General features: G+C 43.6%; 1 protein-coding gene across 4 annotated transcripts in view; it reads right to left on the bottom strand.

The window, feature by feature from the left end:
* The window catches only part of LOC138968881 (transmembrane protein 131-like), an 80,826-nt gene that overhangs the window by 31,461 nt on the left and 33,587 nt on the right, over positions 1–15,778 (bottom strand). For all 4 annotated transcript variants that reach the window (XM_070341550.1, XM_070341552.1, XM_070341553.1 and 1 more), the window contains exons 6-18: positions 15,520–15,633; positions 13,841–13,963; positions 13,435–13,515; positions 12,594–12,744; positions 12,177–12,295; positions 11,750–11,858; positions 10,391–10,496; positions 9,846–9,996; positions 9,089–9,259; positions 8,108–8,218; positions 7,251–7,373; positions 6,636–6,740; positions 6,149–6,235 (exon numbers count right to left, since the gene is read on the bottom strand). In XM_070341550.1, coding sequence (XP_070197651.1) covers positions 6,149–6,235; positions 6,636–6,740; positions 7,251–7,373; positions 8,108–8,218; positions 9,089–9,259; positions 9,846–9,996; positions 10,391–10,496; positions 11,750–11,858; positions 12,177–12,295; positions 12,594–12,744; positions 13,435–13,515; positions 13,841–13,963; positions 15,520–15,633 — 1,551 coding nt within the window. The remainder of the gene's footprint in view (positions 1–6,148; positions 6,236–6,635; positions 6,741–7,250; positions 7,374–8,107; positions 8,219–9,088; positions 9,260–9,845; positions 9,997–10,390; positions 10,497–11,749; positions 11,859–12,176; positions 12,296–12,593; positions 12,745–13,434; positions 13,516–13,840; positions 13,964–15,519; positions 15,634–15,778) is intronic.

The raw sequence follows: 15,778 nt of genomic DNA, 5'->3' as shown, positions 1-15,778 counted from the left end.
ACGGGAAGTCAGTGAATACTCCATACTGCCGCAGCCGCCGTAGCGTGCCTGCGTGGACGGATCATCACTTCCGGCGAGTGCCGGTAGTGTAGCCGACAGAACCGCGCAATGCGGAAGCGAAGGCTGCACTGAAACCAAAAACACCAGTTCCGGAAGCAGAAGCATGCCCTGGCAAACCGGAAACCGGAAATGCCTGTGCACGAACATCATCCTGCAGCCCAGAACCTTGTGAAGGTAAAGGGTAGGCAGGACGACCATCCGCAAAAACCGGAGCTGGATGAGCTGACGTCACTCCCCCATCAGAGTGGAGTGATGTCTGCTCAAGCCTAGGCACTAACTGGCCGGAAGGCGTACGCTGGAATCCACCCACTGGTATCCGGAAGGAAGCACCAGAAGAGGAAGCAGCGTGTCCGGCCGAAACCGGAAGTGTAGCCGTCGGAACCGCGCAATGCGGAAGTGAAGGCTGCACTGGTTGACTTCGTGATCCGGAAGGACCGGAAGTCAGTGAATACTCCATCCTGCCGCAGCCGCCGTAGCGTGCCTGCGTGGACGGATCATCACTTCCGGCGAGTGCCGGTAGTGTAGCCGACGGAACCGCGCAATGCGGAAGCGAAGGCTGCACTGGTTGACTTCGCGATCCGGAAGGACCGGAAGTCAGTGAATACTCCATCCTGCCGCGACCGCCGTAGCGTGCCGGAGCGGACGGATCATCACTTCCGGCAAGTGCCGGAAATGCGGCAGCCGAAACCGACTGCCGCCGCTGTTCGATCAAATCCGGGGCCTCGTAGGTTATCGCCGGAAATGAAAGATCAGCATGGTATCGGTCGTGACCCGATGCGAAAGAGCTGTCTCCCGAGAGAGAACGTCCAGGCGCCTCACGAGGGCTATCGGACCAGCTCTGCTTACCAGCCACAGCTGAAGAGGGAGGACGCTGCTCCAAACCGGAAATGGAAGGCAAAGACACGGAAGCCAACGCCCGGACGTCACTGCCAGATGCCGGAAACGCCAAACAACTGGCGACGGAACGCTGGAACTCTGCCTGCACCAAGCTGCGGATTTCCGGAACCAGTGTCTAAAACAGAAAGGAACCAACGCACCCTGCACAGGTGCTAACAACGAGGACGAAGTCTCCGTAGTAGAGAACCGGAGCAGACGTAACAGTAGCGCTAGGCGCCGCAAAAGATAGCAGAAGTAGTAACAGCGCTAGGCGCCGAAATAGGTACAGACAACAAAGTGTTACGTTCTTGGTCTGTACAAGTAAAACTGCTAAAGAAGAAGCCTTAGGCTTAAATTTCCCTTTGGGGACCGACTTGCCACAGCGCTAGTCTGAATCAGACATGCTGTCAAATCCATGTAAACAACACGAAAACATTTTACTGAACGTAAGTCTAAACGACTGAAAACTCAGTAAAAACACACACTTTCGCGTCAACAAATTACGATAGCTACACTTGCCCGACAAAAACAGAGGCACGTAGAGCTACAAACAAAGTCACACGAGCTAGTAAACTAACTCACACAACAAAATGGCGAAACACGCAAGTAACTGACACACAAGTCAACAACGCGTGGCAACACGAAAAAAATTTACTGACCCGTAAGTCTAAACGACTGAAAACACAGTAAACACACACTCTTTCGCGTCAACAAAAAACGATAGCTAAACTTGCCCCACAAAAACAGAGGCACGTAGAGCTACAAACAAAGTCACACGAGCTAGAAAACTAACTCACACAACAAAATGGCGAAACACGCAAGTCACTGACACGCCAGTCAACAACACGTGGCAACGCGAAAAAATTTACTGAAACGTAAGTCTAAACGACTGAAAACACAGTAAACACACACACTTTCGCGTCAACAAAATACTATAGCTACACTTGCCCAACACAGAAAGGGGCACGCAGAGCTACGAGCAAAGTCACACGAGCTAGCTAACTAACTCACACAACAAAATGGCGAAACACGCAAGTCACTGACACACAAGTCCGCAAAAAACGGACAACGTACAGTAACGAAAACAGCGCAAACAACCAACAACAAACGGGAACGAGCTCACCAAACTGTAGGCAAGGCGAGCAGAAAAGCTGGGTAACGTGGCCGGCGGGTGTCACTCAAACACACAAGGTCAGCCACAGAGCGTCAAAAAGTGAACCGTCCTCTCCGAGGTGAAAAAGACGTATGAGAATAGGCACGTGTTCCTAGAGGAAATGACGTGGCACACACCCGTACGGGAGTTAACTCCCGGTGTGCTGGCCCATTACCAAAGCTACTTTCACTTTCGTTTTGGTGATGGGGTTGCTTCCCTTTAAAATTTTTAGCCGGGTAAGCGTTTTTCAGTGATAAGCATCTCAGGTGACTCAATGCTAATGTGATTCGGAGTAAGAATATGTTATTTAATTGGTGTTTAACGTCGTTTTCAACCATGAAGGTTATATCGCGACAAAACCTGCCTGTAATCAAATCTCTTTTATAATAATAATAATAATAACGGGCATTTATAAAGCGCCTTATCAGAAGTTCAAAGCGCGTGACAACAATACATGTATACAAAAATCATACAATCACTGTCAGATTCAAACAACACATCATGCACATCTCACATCCCCAGACTCTATACTAAGGAACTATCCGTAATGTTGTTGGAACAAGTGAGTTTTCAAATTGGACTTAAAAGATGAAATGGATGGAGAGTGACGTAATTGAAAGGGGAGTGAATTCCATAACTGAGGTCCATAATACGAAAACGTGCGGAAGCCATGAGCCTTGCGTTTAAAGCGACCTTGACGGAGAAGTCGAGCATCATCAGAAGAACGAAGGGTGCGAGAGGGAGTGTAGAGGGAGACCAGTTCAGAAAGATAGGCAGGTGCCGATTCAGAGATGATGTTGTAGCAGAAGCGCAGCAGGCAGCTTTATACCTAATACGATCAGATACAGGAAGCCAGTGAAGTTCTTTCATGAGAGGAGTGCAGGGTTGTCGATGCTGTGCTCTGAAAATGAGACGTGCAGCAGAGTGTTGTACTTTTTGCAAGGGTTGGAGAGTGGAGTCAGGGCAGCCTATGAGAAGGGAGTTGCAGTAATCTAATCTGGACAGAATGCAGGATGTAACGAGAGTTTTAGTGGCATCAACAGTGAGAAATTTTCTTATGGAACCTATTCTTCTGATCTCAAAGTAACATGTCTGACAGACTTTTTTGATGTGTTGTTTCATTGAGAGGTGGGAGTCCATGATGAACCCAAGATTCCTAGCACTATCAGAGAAAGAAATGTCACTAGAACCTACTGTGATGGAGGCTGGAAGGGAAGTGGTCGAAGAGGAAGCTCCAGAGAAAAGAAGAAATTCAGTCTTGTCATCATTTAACTTGAGCATATTGTTTGTCATCCATGATTTAATATCTGAAGTGCAGTTTTGGAGAGTGTGCGTCACCGCTTGGATTTCTGTAGGCTTGCATGCTTGTTGGAGTTGTGTGTCGTCTGCAAAGAGGTAGTGATTGACTGCGTGTTGCTTGATGACGGCAGAGAGAGGAGTGGTGTATAGTACAAATAAAACTGGGCCTAGAACTGATCCCTGGGGAACGCCGAAACAGAGAGGAGATGGAGGAGATGAGAGATTATTGACAGACACATACTGACTACGGCCCTGTAGATATGAACTAAACCAGTGAAGAGCGGTAGAGTGAACGCCAAAAACAGATTCGAGACGAGAGAGCAGAACAGAGTGATCGATCGTATCGAACGCAGCTGAGTTATCCAAGAGAAGCAGAACTGATAGGTCATCCTTATCCAGAGCAGAAAGAATGTCATTTACAACACGAAGCAAAACAGTCTCGGTGCTGTGGCCAGCCCTATACGCTGACTGAAGAGGGTTGCAGAAGTTGTTGGTTTCAAGGTGGGAGAGAAGCTGACTAAGCACTACTTTTTCCAGAATTTTAGAAATGAATGGCAAGTTGGAAACAGGCCTTTAGTTTTTCAACTGATTTTTATCCAGAGATGGTTTCTTGATCAAAGGTTTAACTACTGCAGTTTTCAAGTCCATTGGCACAGTGCCAGAAGTGAGAGAAGAGTTGATTATGTTGGTTATGATGGGAAGAAAAAGGTCAAGGTTTTCATAAAACAAGTTGGTGGGGATGGGGTCTAGCTCACAAGACTTTGGCACTGTGTTCTTCAAGATCTTCAAAACAAACTGCTCAGATACAGGAGTGAAGCTATCCAACAAAGAACCAGAGAATTGTGAAGCCGGAGGCGAAGCCACTGGTGGAGGAAAGCTGTTTCTGATGGTTTCGATCTTCTCAGTGAAGTAGTCAGAAAATACAGTTGGCAGGTCCTTAGAGTCATGGGTGGTGGGGAGGCTGGAAACCGTCTGTTTGCCAAGCAGAGAATTGAAATTTTGAAAAAGTTCTTTGCATGTTCTACTACCTATAATCTGGGCAGAGAAGAAAGCAGTTTTAGCGCCTTCAACTAAGTCATTTACTTTGCATTTGATGGTTTCAAAAATCTCTTTGTGAACAGTGAGTTTGGATTTAAGCCAGCACCTCTCCGCCTGACGACGTTCACGTTTCAGTTTGCCAAACTGCTCAGAGATGCTACTGAACCACGGGTTAGATTTCCGCTGACGAACTGTGCGTTGGCAGAGAGGGGCGTGCCTATCAAGAATTGAGCGCAACGTCTGGTTATATTCAGTGACAGAGCAATCTTGAGATAAACCAGCTACATCATGTCTAAAAGACTCCTTATCAATCTTCTTGATGCTACGAAAAGTTATTGTTACAGGGGCAGACACAGGCTTTGGAACATTTAGACGACATAATACGGCGTTGTGGTCAGACTTAAGGTCGTGACTGACAAAACATGAACTGACAATGGCATCAGAAGGGCGATGAATGACTAAATCTAACATGTGACCATGCTTATGAGTCGGAGAGTCAACAGACTGGTGAAAACTGAACATGTCGAACAAATCTGAGAGTTTCTTGGTGTTGGAGTCCTCAGCATTTTCAAAATGAAAATTAAAGTCACCCATCACAAGAGTTTTCCCAGGCAAAGAATCACAATGCTCAAGAAAGTCTGGAAACTGGTCAAAAAACATAGTGTTCGTGAGCTTATTCTTCTTGCTTGGAGGTGGCCTATAGACACAGGCGATGTTGATTCTAGAATCCTGAACGGTCATAGTCAGAGTAGCAGCCTCAAAGGTGGGGTGGTTCAGAGGTGATTGTGTGACGGTGCAATGTTTCTTCAGAGAGTCTTTGAAAACGAAGGCTATACCACCACCTCTACCAGCCACACCCAGCGAGTCCCGAGCGAAGGACTGCACGGAATAACCCGGCGGAGAAAGATCCTGGAGCTTCGCCTCATCACCCGCAGAACGGAGCCAGGTTTCGGTCAGCAGCATAGCGTCAATATCATTGTCAGAAATGAAAGTACTCACAGCAGTACGTTTGTTGGATTTACCAACGGATTGGGCGTTAAAAGCACATACAAGAATCTCTGTCGAAGGAGGTTGGTTGGACTTGGTGAGGTTGGTATTCCATGTACTAAGAGTTTGAGATGTGGTGGAGGTCAACGACGAGGGGGTGGGTGGATGAACGAGGGGTCGAATGGTGATAACACTGATGCTATGGCGTTTCCTTCTGCCTCCGCGACAGGGTCGCTTAGAGCGAGGCAGCTTGTATCCAATGGAGAGACATCGTAGTCGTGTTATCAAATCAGGGTCAAGGCAGGCGCCTGTGCTTTTCTTTGCCATCAGCTGATCGCGCGTATAGCGACGAAAGAGCGGTTGAGAGGGCCAGCGCGCGTGGCAGGGGTCAAAGGTCTCGGTGGGTGTCGGGGCAGCGTTCAGTATCAAGCGATTTGGTGAGTTGTGCACGTGCGGCACACACGATGAAAAACATGGCGTACGGTGATCGGTATACTGGAGGGACAGAAGAGAAAGTCTTACCAGAATGCAAACGGCAAACATGGCTAGTCGAAGCGATGGTGGGGAATTTAGAATCCAGAGAAAGGCTGATCGATCCATTGCACAACAGCATACAAACTTTCAGTCACTACAAACACTCACAGAAGATGAAAACAACTCACACTCATGCCAGGCACCGAGGCTCATACCAGCAAGCAGTTTAAAGGGAAGATGAAAGTGAAAGATGCTACTTACGGGAAAAACTTTCTCAAAAAGAAATTTTTCTGGAATGGCATAAAGACTGCCTTCCGCAGTCCGGAAAGTAATTGGTATGAAGAGGTCCTGAAACAACAACAATGCAAATCAGCACTGATTTCCAGTCAGACTTGCAGAAGATTACCCATTGCACATACCTGCAAACAAGAAAAGCAAATGTTCATGCAACTCACCTTCATCCTATTAATATGAATCAGACACACTGCTCACATTATCTCATCTAACGTTCCAAGAAAATTATAATTTCATACTGATAGACCAAAAGACGATCCCATTGCGACCTTGAAAATTACCTAGGATCAACCAGAGCTGGAAAACTGAAGTTTCACAGATCTAGCATAAAAACAAATGCAAATGCTTATAGAACTCATCTTTAGTGATGAAGTACAGTGGAACCCTCCTTTTAGAACCCCCCTATTGAAGACTAAGACCCTGTTTTCTCGCATTTTGACAAGTATGAACTTACTTCAAACTGTGTGAACATCCAGACTTCTGCTGCATAGGCCCCCTCCACATGTGGAGCCACAATATTGACCGTGAACACTGCATAGTGGTAAGGCTTGATGATGAGCTGTAACAGTCAAAACATACAACATACAACATGCAAATCTCAAACAATTGACAGATGTACACATCAGCAGCCCTGCAAAAAACATGTGATCTAACATACAAAATTCTTATATTTTAGAAACAAGGGACCGTTGGCATTACCATGAAAGCTAAAAACCCAAGACAAAATATTGTCCCCACGCATTTTAACAATGTCAGGGATGCTAGCTCAAGGTTACTCTGACATTTGTCTTAACCCCTGCACCTGGCATTATCAGGAACGCTGATTATAACAATTACAAAATGTCCTTCTAACTCATCCCTCTAAAACGACAAAATGTCCCTCTCACACATTTTGAAATATGTTCATAATGCATGCTGAACATGTAACCAAACATTCCCTCTGCCTATATGTGTGTGTAGTTCTCCTGTGTCATCAGGCATGCACAATTCATATTGTCCGTGTCACACAAATTCTCCCCTCTGCAACATCAACGATATGAAGGCAACCGGATAATCCTAAATGACTCACAGGATCTGTATCTATATCTGATGCATTGTGTAGACGGGTGAGTGTTGTTCCATTGCCTTTCTCCACCCCAAGCAACTCAATCTTCGCCCAGCTCATGTTGGTCTCAAATCTTGCCATCACCAACTGCAAGTGAACACTCTTCACAATGAAACAAACGCATGTGAGCACAGGAGCAACATGCACCAAGCATAAAAACAACAGAAAAAGACAGTATGCAGGTTTATAACACTTTGACACCCCACTATGTTGACCAAGTTTTTTTTAGCCGAGACCAGCTGTGCTGCAGCAGGTCACTCAGAATTGTAGTTACTATGTAGAAACTGTGTATCAAAACACGGGAATGCAGGCGTTAGATCAATGTTACGGGAAGTGACTGAAGCTAACAGTCTGAGCAGAATGCGATATGTGCTGAATGAGAGCAGATGCAATGTAGTGACTGTGTGTACGAATATATCCATACCTGGTCAGATATAGCCATATGAGTGGGTACGGATATATCCGTACCTGGGAGACAATGAGATAAAGAAATCTGACTTCTAGGAATGATGAAAGATGCAAACATTTTTTAAACTGTACTGACACCTACAAGATTCAGTAAGTTTTGACCTTCTTTCAACAGACACACACACATACACACACACAGAAACACGCAGACACACACGCACATACACCCTCCTTCCCTCTCTTTCTCTCTGGCACAAACAAACACTGAGGGAACACACAGTGAAACTAACTCCTCAAACACTGAGTGTCAACACATAATCTCCTCTGAAGAAAACCCCATTGTCAATCATTCACGCCATGCATGTACATTTACTCTCTTGAGGCAAGCAAAAAGATGAGAGATGCACACTCACATCAACGGGGTTGTCGTTGCGTATGGTGAAAATCATGCTGCGGGTCTCGTTCACCCCCATGGTGCCAAAGTCCATCTGCCCCTGCGACTTCTCCGGTCGGTGGTGTATCACCTACCAATCACAACACTTCACTACACAACATGTGAGACTTTTAACAAATCTAGACACATGTAAACCGTATCTTAACTTTCTGCAACATTGATGATACAAACAGAAACAAAATAAGGTATTTTTACATATACCTGAAATTACATGAAACAATGTCAAAGTGCACAATGTAGATTTCTCATATCAGAAGAATAAGTTTGAAACAAGACATCTGCTTGGTAAATTGTATACTTACTAAAACCAGGCCTACATTACGTACCAATGTCAGCAAAAGTATTCCTATTAAACCATACAAATTAAAAACAAATCTTGCTCCATTCTCTAAATGTAAGAAACAAAGGGAAGCAAGAGCTCTAAACAGTCAACAACGGTAAGTGCGAGTTATGCAGAACCTGAGAGAACATGACGCAATGAACAAAGCATCTTCACTCTCTTATTCTTAGTCTCTCAGGAGTCAGGAGATTGGTTGTGCATAACTCTCACTTCCTAGTTTTCTTATTTGTCACTTTGCCCCATCGCTGGAAAATTCGGGTCGCGTCCTCCTAGTAAAAAGCTGGCAGCAACAGAGTCACGCTATCCAGGTGTGTGCGTGTTTAGGTGTAGTCATCAGCCAGCTACCGAGGTCTTTAATGTGCCACAGTGGGACATGGACACCGTCTCTGAGTCTCAACATAAAATTGATCCGTGTCTGTCCCGGCCTGGATTCAAACCCATGACCCGTCGATCTCAAGTTCAGTGTTCTACCCCCCCCCCCCCTCCCATTGCTGTCTACATCTAGTGTGCTTACTTCCCTTGGTTCTCTGATCTTGACATGAGCGCTCACAGTCACTGGGTTCTAATTCTCCAAACCCAAGATCCCTGCTGATGAGTTACCTTGAGGAGGCCGTTGTAAACAATGAGGGGGATGAGGAAGGTGGAGGCGTTGGTGTGCAGGGTGAGGGTGGTGGTGAACGTGAGCTGCGTGGCGTTGGGGTGGAACAGCAGCAACAACGGCATCACCGTCTGCTGGGGGCCCACTATCACAGGACTGGAAAAGTTTAATACCTGCAACAGCAGAAAACATTGGTGTTTGTTTGAAAAGCACGCAACATCAAAAGCCAGCAAAGGCGTTTGTGTGAAAAAGCACACATGATCAAAAGCCAGTTCAAATGATAAGAAATAGTATACAAGCCATAGTCTTTGATGGAGTAAGGATGGCTGGCCTAAAACGCTTGGCTACCATAACTCCTGAGTTCATGCACAATTGCAATGGTCAAGGTGGTACACATGACCAAAAACCAGTTCAAATGCCAAAGTGGGGACAGAAATAATATACAAACCAGATTCTTTGATCGTGTTAGGATGGCTGCCCCAAAAACGCTTGGTTACCGTAACCCCTGAGTTCATGCACAATTGCAATGGTCGCATATCAAGGTGGTAACATATCACATAAGCAGATCAAATAGAAGAGGCAGATCATATCACCCCTGGAGTAATTTTCATTTTTCACTAGCAAATCTGACAGTTTGAAAAGTCACAAATGAAACAGCGTATCTAAGCTTCTACAGCTCTCTTAAGTCCAAGTTTCCCAAACACAGAAAGCACACCTTGAGTGACAAGCAAAACGCTGCCATTTCTACATTGAACTCACAGTGAAAAATTGAGCTGCCTCAGGGGGGAGGCTGATGTTGAAAATGACCACAGAGAAGTTGAAGGTGTTGGTAAGGGTGAGGGGGCGGGTGAGGTTCTTCAGGACCTTGGCGCTGAAAAAGTATGTTGTGTTGGCGTTGTACACCAAGGACCTGCAACAAAACACACGAATGACTCATCAAGAAGAACACTGCAACAACAAAAAACAAATAAGACTGATAAGATGAATGACATACTTTCATTGGTTCACTTTCACACAAAAGAACATGCTAGAACAACTTTGCTGCTTCACAACTTTCAGAAGAAATTTTCAGTCACAATAGACTACTCTCTTACAACAGGACAACCTTCAATGCCCTACAAATACCAAACACCAGCTAAAAATGAGGGAATCTACACTATGTCGAATATATCAACATCCCTTCTCAATGCTTTGCTATTTCACCTCGTTCACCTAGCTTTCAGACTGAACAAAACTCACAACTGTATTTCGAAAGCATAAAGGAACTTATTTATTCTGCGTGCATCATTTTGACAAAGACTTACCCATGCAACACGCTGGCTTGGTATGGTATGACCAGCTTCTGGTGGTTGTTCTTGGTCTTCACAGTGATCTTGCCTGACCACTGCTTGGGTTGTAATGCTTTCACAGCTGTTCGACAGGAAATAGCAGCCGAGCGTTAGACAACAACTAAACAGAAGCATATTGACCAGATCTACTGTTTGGAAGCCCCAAACTGACCTGGAATATAGTGGTAAAAATGTACGCAGAACTTTTTCTTTCCAGAGAGATTTGAATGATTTCACTCATTTCCAAATATGTTATGATCAGTATATTGAATGATTCTTTCAAGCTATGTACACAATTTTAACAAATGTATAAAAAATATATATCTTCTAACATATAACCAAAACAGCACTCACATCCCATTCCATCAAAGTGAAAGATAAACATCAGCCAGATCCACACAAATTCCCACAAGCACATTATCGCACACCTTAATGATGATAGAGGATGATGCAAGATCCATCTCAAACTATACCGAGCAACAAAAGAAACGCGAAAAAATTCTGCAATGTTTGATTGACAAAATCTCCAACAATTATAGAGTTAGAATTATCAAACCACAAAATGTTGATGAAGGCATGTTTGACCTAGCTGTTCTGTGATTATTTTGATGCTGCGACTGTTTCAGCACACGGGACAAGCAAGTTTAACGTTAACTAAGTTTTGGAGGTCTCGCTCAGTCAGTCTTCATCGTGCTCTCTGGCCACTGATCGGACACTGGTGGCTTCCAATGATGTTCCTGGTAGTGTCAGTGGCTGTATTGAATCGATCTCAAAGACGTTGTGGCAGGAAATTGCGATCTTCGTCATATTGGGGTAATGCGAAAAATCCACCGCGTTGCATAACTGCAGTGCTTCCAATGTCAACAGAACATTGCTGAAGGTGATAGACTGTTGACATATGCACGTTTAAAGCACATGCCAGCGCTTCTGGATCATCCCCAGCTTTAAATCGACCTGGCATTTTGGTGGTGTCAATCTTGGCATCCTGGCTGTTTCAAAGGTGAGACTGGCAGCAAGCGTGCCATGGTCTCTTTTGGTTGCTAATGCATTAGTGAACACATCTCACACATCAGATTTCTTCTGCTCCACTTGCATGTGCTGCGAGCGCGCATTATGTATTTAACGTTAAACCAGGTCAAACATGCCTTCATCAAACTTCTGTGGTTTAATCATTCTAACTCTATAATTGTTGGAGATTTTGTTAATCAAACAATGACGAATTTGTTTGCGTTTCTTTTGTTGCTCGGTATATGTTTCACTCTGACATTCCATCCTCCAAAGAATAAGAATGATGGCAAAGACCTAATATAAAGCTGAGTAGCACACAGCGCTTACCGCGAAAAGTGATGTGAGCTGCAGTGTACTGCCGGCTACTGTCCGGCTGTAGCTTTAAAGGCCTGAAGTCAATGCTAATCGCATCATTGGGAGGTGAAACTGTCACACTCTGAAACACAAACAAATTGGATGCAATGAAAAACAAGCTCTGCCACATATACATGTAAACTCCACAGAATTGTTGGACATCCTTCTTCTTCTTCTTCTGCATTCATGGGCTGAGATTCTAACACTCAACATTCCACATGGTAGGCCAATGTCTTACCCACTTGGCTATTGTGCTTGTCAACTGTGCATACAAAATGTCAAGAAAAAAGCAACCACAAAATGCAATCCTGTGAGCAAAGAGACATAAATAGGTGCCTTTTTCATTCACATCTGCCTTTTTCATTCAGGCAGTTCAAGAGTAGGATCAAAGGTAACTCACGGTGATGTGTGCGGCCTTGACCCCTGTGTTGATGAGGTTAAGGCGTAGCGTTTTGGGGTCATCCAGTGTGCGCAGAATGCCAAAGTCTAACATCTCTATGGGAGAGTAGATCCCTGGCTCTGCGACATCAAACAGTAAAAGCACGGCATGAGATCATGGAATTGTAAAAAGAAGCCTGCATGCATGCCTAGCCTACGCATGTGGCCACCGAGCTGTGAAAGCAAGCAGTAATAGGCACAGTAAATAGTGACATCACATGTGCATATTTTCAAAACAAAAGAGGGCCAGATCAAACAGATAGTGCAGAAAATGCACATCAGAGCTCATTTAGTCACTGTGACACCCATGACTGCTCGCCTTCATGGACAAGTGGCAAGGTCTGACACAGTGTTTTTAAAGGGGGAATGTTTTGTTTACCTGCTGAAAACTCCACTTCCACCGGCAGAATCAACAGCTTCTCGCTGCTGTCCTGATCTGTTTTGATGCGGATGAATGCTGTGTGGTTGCTCTCCACCCGCCCCACAAAGTTTGCCCTCATCACGTTTTTTGTCTCGTAGGGCTTGATTTCCTGCACAAATACAGATAATAAAAATATCATAACAGAAAGCTAAAAATAAAAGACATCCATACTCACCATGACACAACTGTCAATTTTTTTATATTTATAAGAATGCTTCTTCACACCCAAAAGTAATACATAAAAATCAAAACAAAACATCAAGAATAGCTATTGCTTGAGCAACTCACCTGTCTTCATTCAAAATAAGAATCCAAAACTAAACATTTGTTGCTTTAGCTCCATAAAATTTGAAAAATTAGTATCTGCCTACCTCTGGATTTACATTGGCGATGCTTCTCAACAAACTGGCCCGAACTTTAAAGCAAGCATGTATAAAATTGACTTTTTGGGGTGATTATGTAAACGATGCACAGATGATGACTAATAACTGTGTATGTTCATAATAGGCATGTGCTGCTATTACCATAAGTTGTGATCAATCAATTGGGCAAGTGTCAAAACATTGGTATTTGAAGACTGCAATGCATGTGTGTGTGTATGCATACATGTGCGTGTTCATGTGCATAACGCATGTGTGGAAGTAAGTGTAAGCGTGTGTAGATGCATGTGAGCATGTGTATATGTGTGTGCTGCTTGTGCATGTCTCTTCTGTATTCCTCTGTCGGTGTGTCTGTCTGCATGTTCTCTCTCCCCCCCCCCCTTCCATACCGGGCAGCAGAAAGAAAGCAAGCAACATACCCACAACTCCTGTGTGGCTTCTCTCTCCCCTGAAGGTAGCTCCAGGTGTAAATCCCCTTCACTTGAAAACATTTCCACCACCTGCCACACATCACACACAATGGTAACACATTAGAAATCCAAACAAATACACTCTTGCAAGTTTCTGAACAAAGAAGATGCAATTGACCTGAGAAGTACCTGTATGTGAATGTATACTTCTTTCCTTCCTTCCTTCTTTCTTTCTTGCTCTGATTTTGATTTGTATCATGTTTTCCCATATTTATTTGATTATGAAACGTACATCATATAAAAAAAAATTTGGTGCTGTTTTCATTTAAATTCCAACTGGTCAATGGTCAAAAGAAAGCATGAGTAAAAAAAAAAAAGCTATCAAACAATTTATGAAAAATAAAAAAGTAAGCACCTGTATTTTGGAGCCATATGGATTATGCATCTGTATGACAGGTGAAAAACTGTTGTTGATGGGCACCCGAGCACCAAGGTACGGTCTCAGGCGAAAAGGATTGGGTATCCCCACGCCAAAAACCTGTCAGGATAGAATGGCAACATGAGTCTTTCTCACTAATCAACAGATGCAGCATTAACAGTCAAGAACAACTGAATAGAATTTTTTTTGAAGCAGTGTTTTGCCCTTGGGTCATTCTCAGAGTCATGGTCCAAAAGCGTGACATTCTCACATTGTCATTGAAAATCAAGTTCAAAGAAAATCGTTGAAAACTTCATGTGCAATATAATAGTGTGTGATAAAACTATAAGTGGACAAAAAGCTCAAAGAAACTTGTTGGTTTCCCTTATATGGAGCGGCCAAGTACGTAACCGTCCAAAACCATGTTCGGTCGAGGCATTGACAATTTGACAGACACGGAAGTTAAACTGCAAGTCTCGCGCTCCATAACCAACCATTTCTACTATTGTGAGCATTTCTGGTTCCAGGCTCATGACAGGATAAAATTGTGTTCAAGTAGTTTTTTAAAAATATTGTTCATTATTTAATCAAATGCAAAAACGTCTTGTTCGGTCGAGGCCAAAATGTGACACCAAGACCTCCTCTGAGATTCATATTGCAATTACCGGCAAACAAAACTATACATTTAGTAACAAAAGCTGTGTTTGTGTAGCAGTAATGTGTACAAATAGAGTGTCCATGCAAGGTAGATCCAACACATTGTTATTGTATGCCCATGAGTGGTTATCTGTGCCGGATAATTTGTGACACAATGCCTCGACCGAACAGCATTTTGGGCCCGGTCAAATTACTGCGTAAACAAAACAAAAAATGTTAAACGGATATTTTGGTCATAAACATGCACATAATCCCTTTGCACCTGTACACTGCTTTTCCCAGTTTTACCTAAGAGACCGACTGTATTTTGTGTTATTGTATTTGTCAGACTTGATTGTACCAAGTCTCTACACATGTTATAATGCGCTTAGAGCCAAATATTTTTGTTTTTTGTAAGGGATAGGCGCAATATAAATACACTTTATTATTATTATTATTATTACACTTTGTTTGCACTCTTCACTCTTAGTTTACTGGAGATAAACGTCTGTTTTTCGTCAAGAGAGGAATGTCACAAAATGGCGGCTTTCAATCAGCTGATTTTTAGCAAACAAAAATGTCAAACAAATTTGCAATGAAAAAGTAGTCAAATTTGGGTTGAAAACATATAAATGTATTCCTTGAGACACAATACAGATACAGCATGTAGTTGATTTGATGGAAAATGATGGTTGTAAACCTTTCATGAAGTAGGTCACCCCCCTCTGGGACAGTAATCTGAGAATGACCCCTTTACAAAAGTTGCAAAGCAATTAATCTGCGATATATTCAAATTACTCATAAATATGTAAACAAAAAATTTAAAAAATTAAAAAAGTGCATGTTTATCAATGAATAGGATACATATGTACATACACTACAGCTAGCTCTCTATCTCTCTTCCCCTCTCTCAATTTCACACAGACACAGACTCACAGACACAGACACATACAGTACACAACACAGTGGTAAGTACACAAACAGAATCACCCCCTCCAAGACACACACATACAGCCACACACTCACAGTGCAGCACTGACCTGGTATCTGACAGAACCTATGGAGGTGTGGATGTACAATGTGTTTTCTACATTGCCCACCTGGCGAGCTAAAAAAACTACATCGAATGTTGTGTTGCCCCCAGGTGGGACCGTCTGAAACAAAAATTAAACAATCTTAATTACTAACGCCCATGGCCCAAATCTATCCCCCTACCGGAAAACTCACTTTATCACTTTCGCTCATTTGCCCAAATGTTCCCCCTTCAGTACCAAAGAAATGAATGTGACAAGGATTTTT

Source organism: Littorina saxatilis, linkage group LG6 (assembly GCF_037325665.1).
Source record: "Littorina saxatilis isolate snail1 linkage group LG6, US_GU_Lsax_2.0, whole genome shotgun sequence".
Lineage (NCBI taxonomy): Eukaryota > Metazoa > Mollusca > Gastropoda > Littorinimorpha > Littorinidae > Littorina > Littorina saxatilis.
This window is presented reverse-complemented; position numbering and strand designations above follow the sequence as displayed.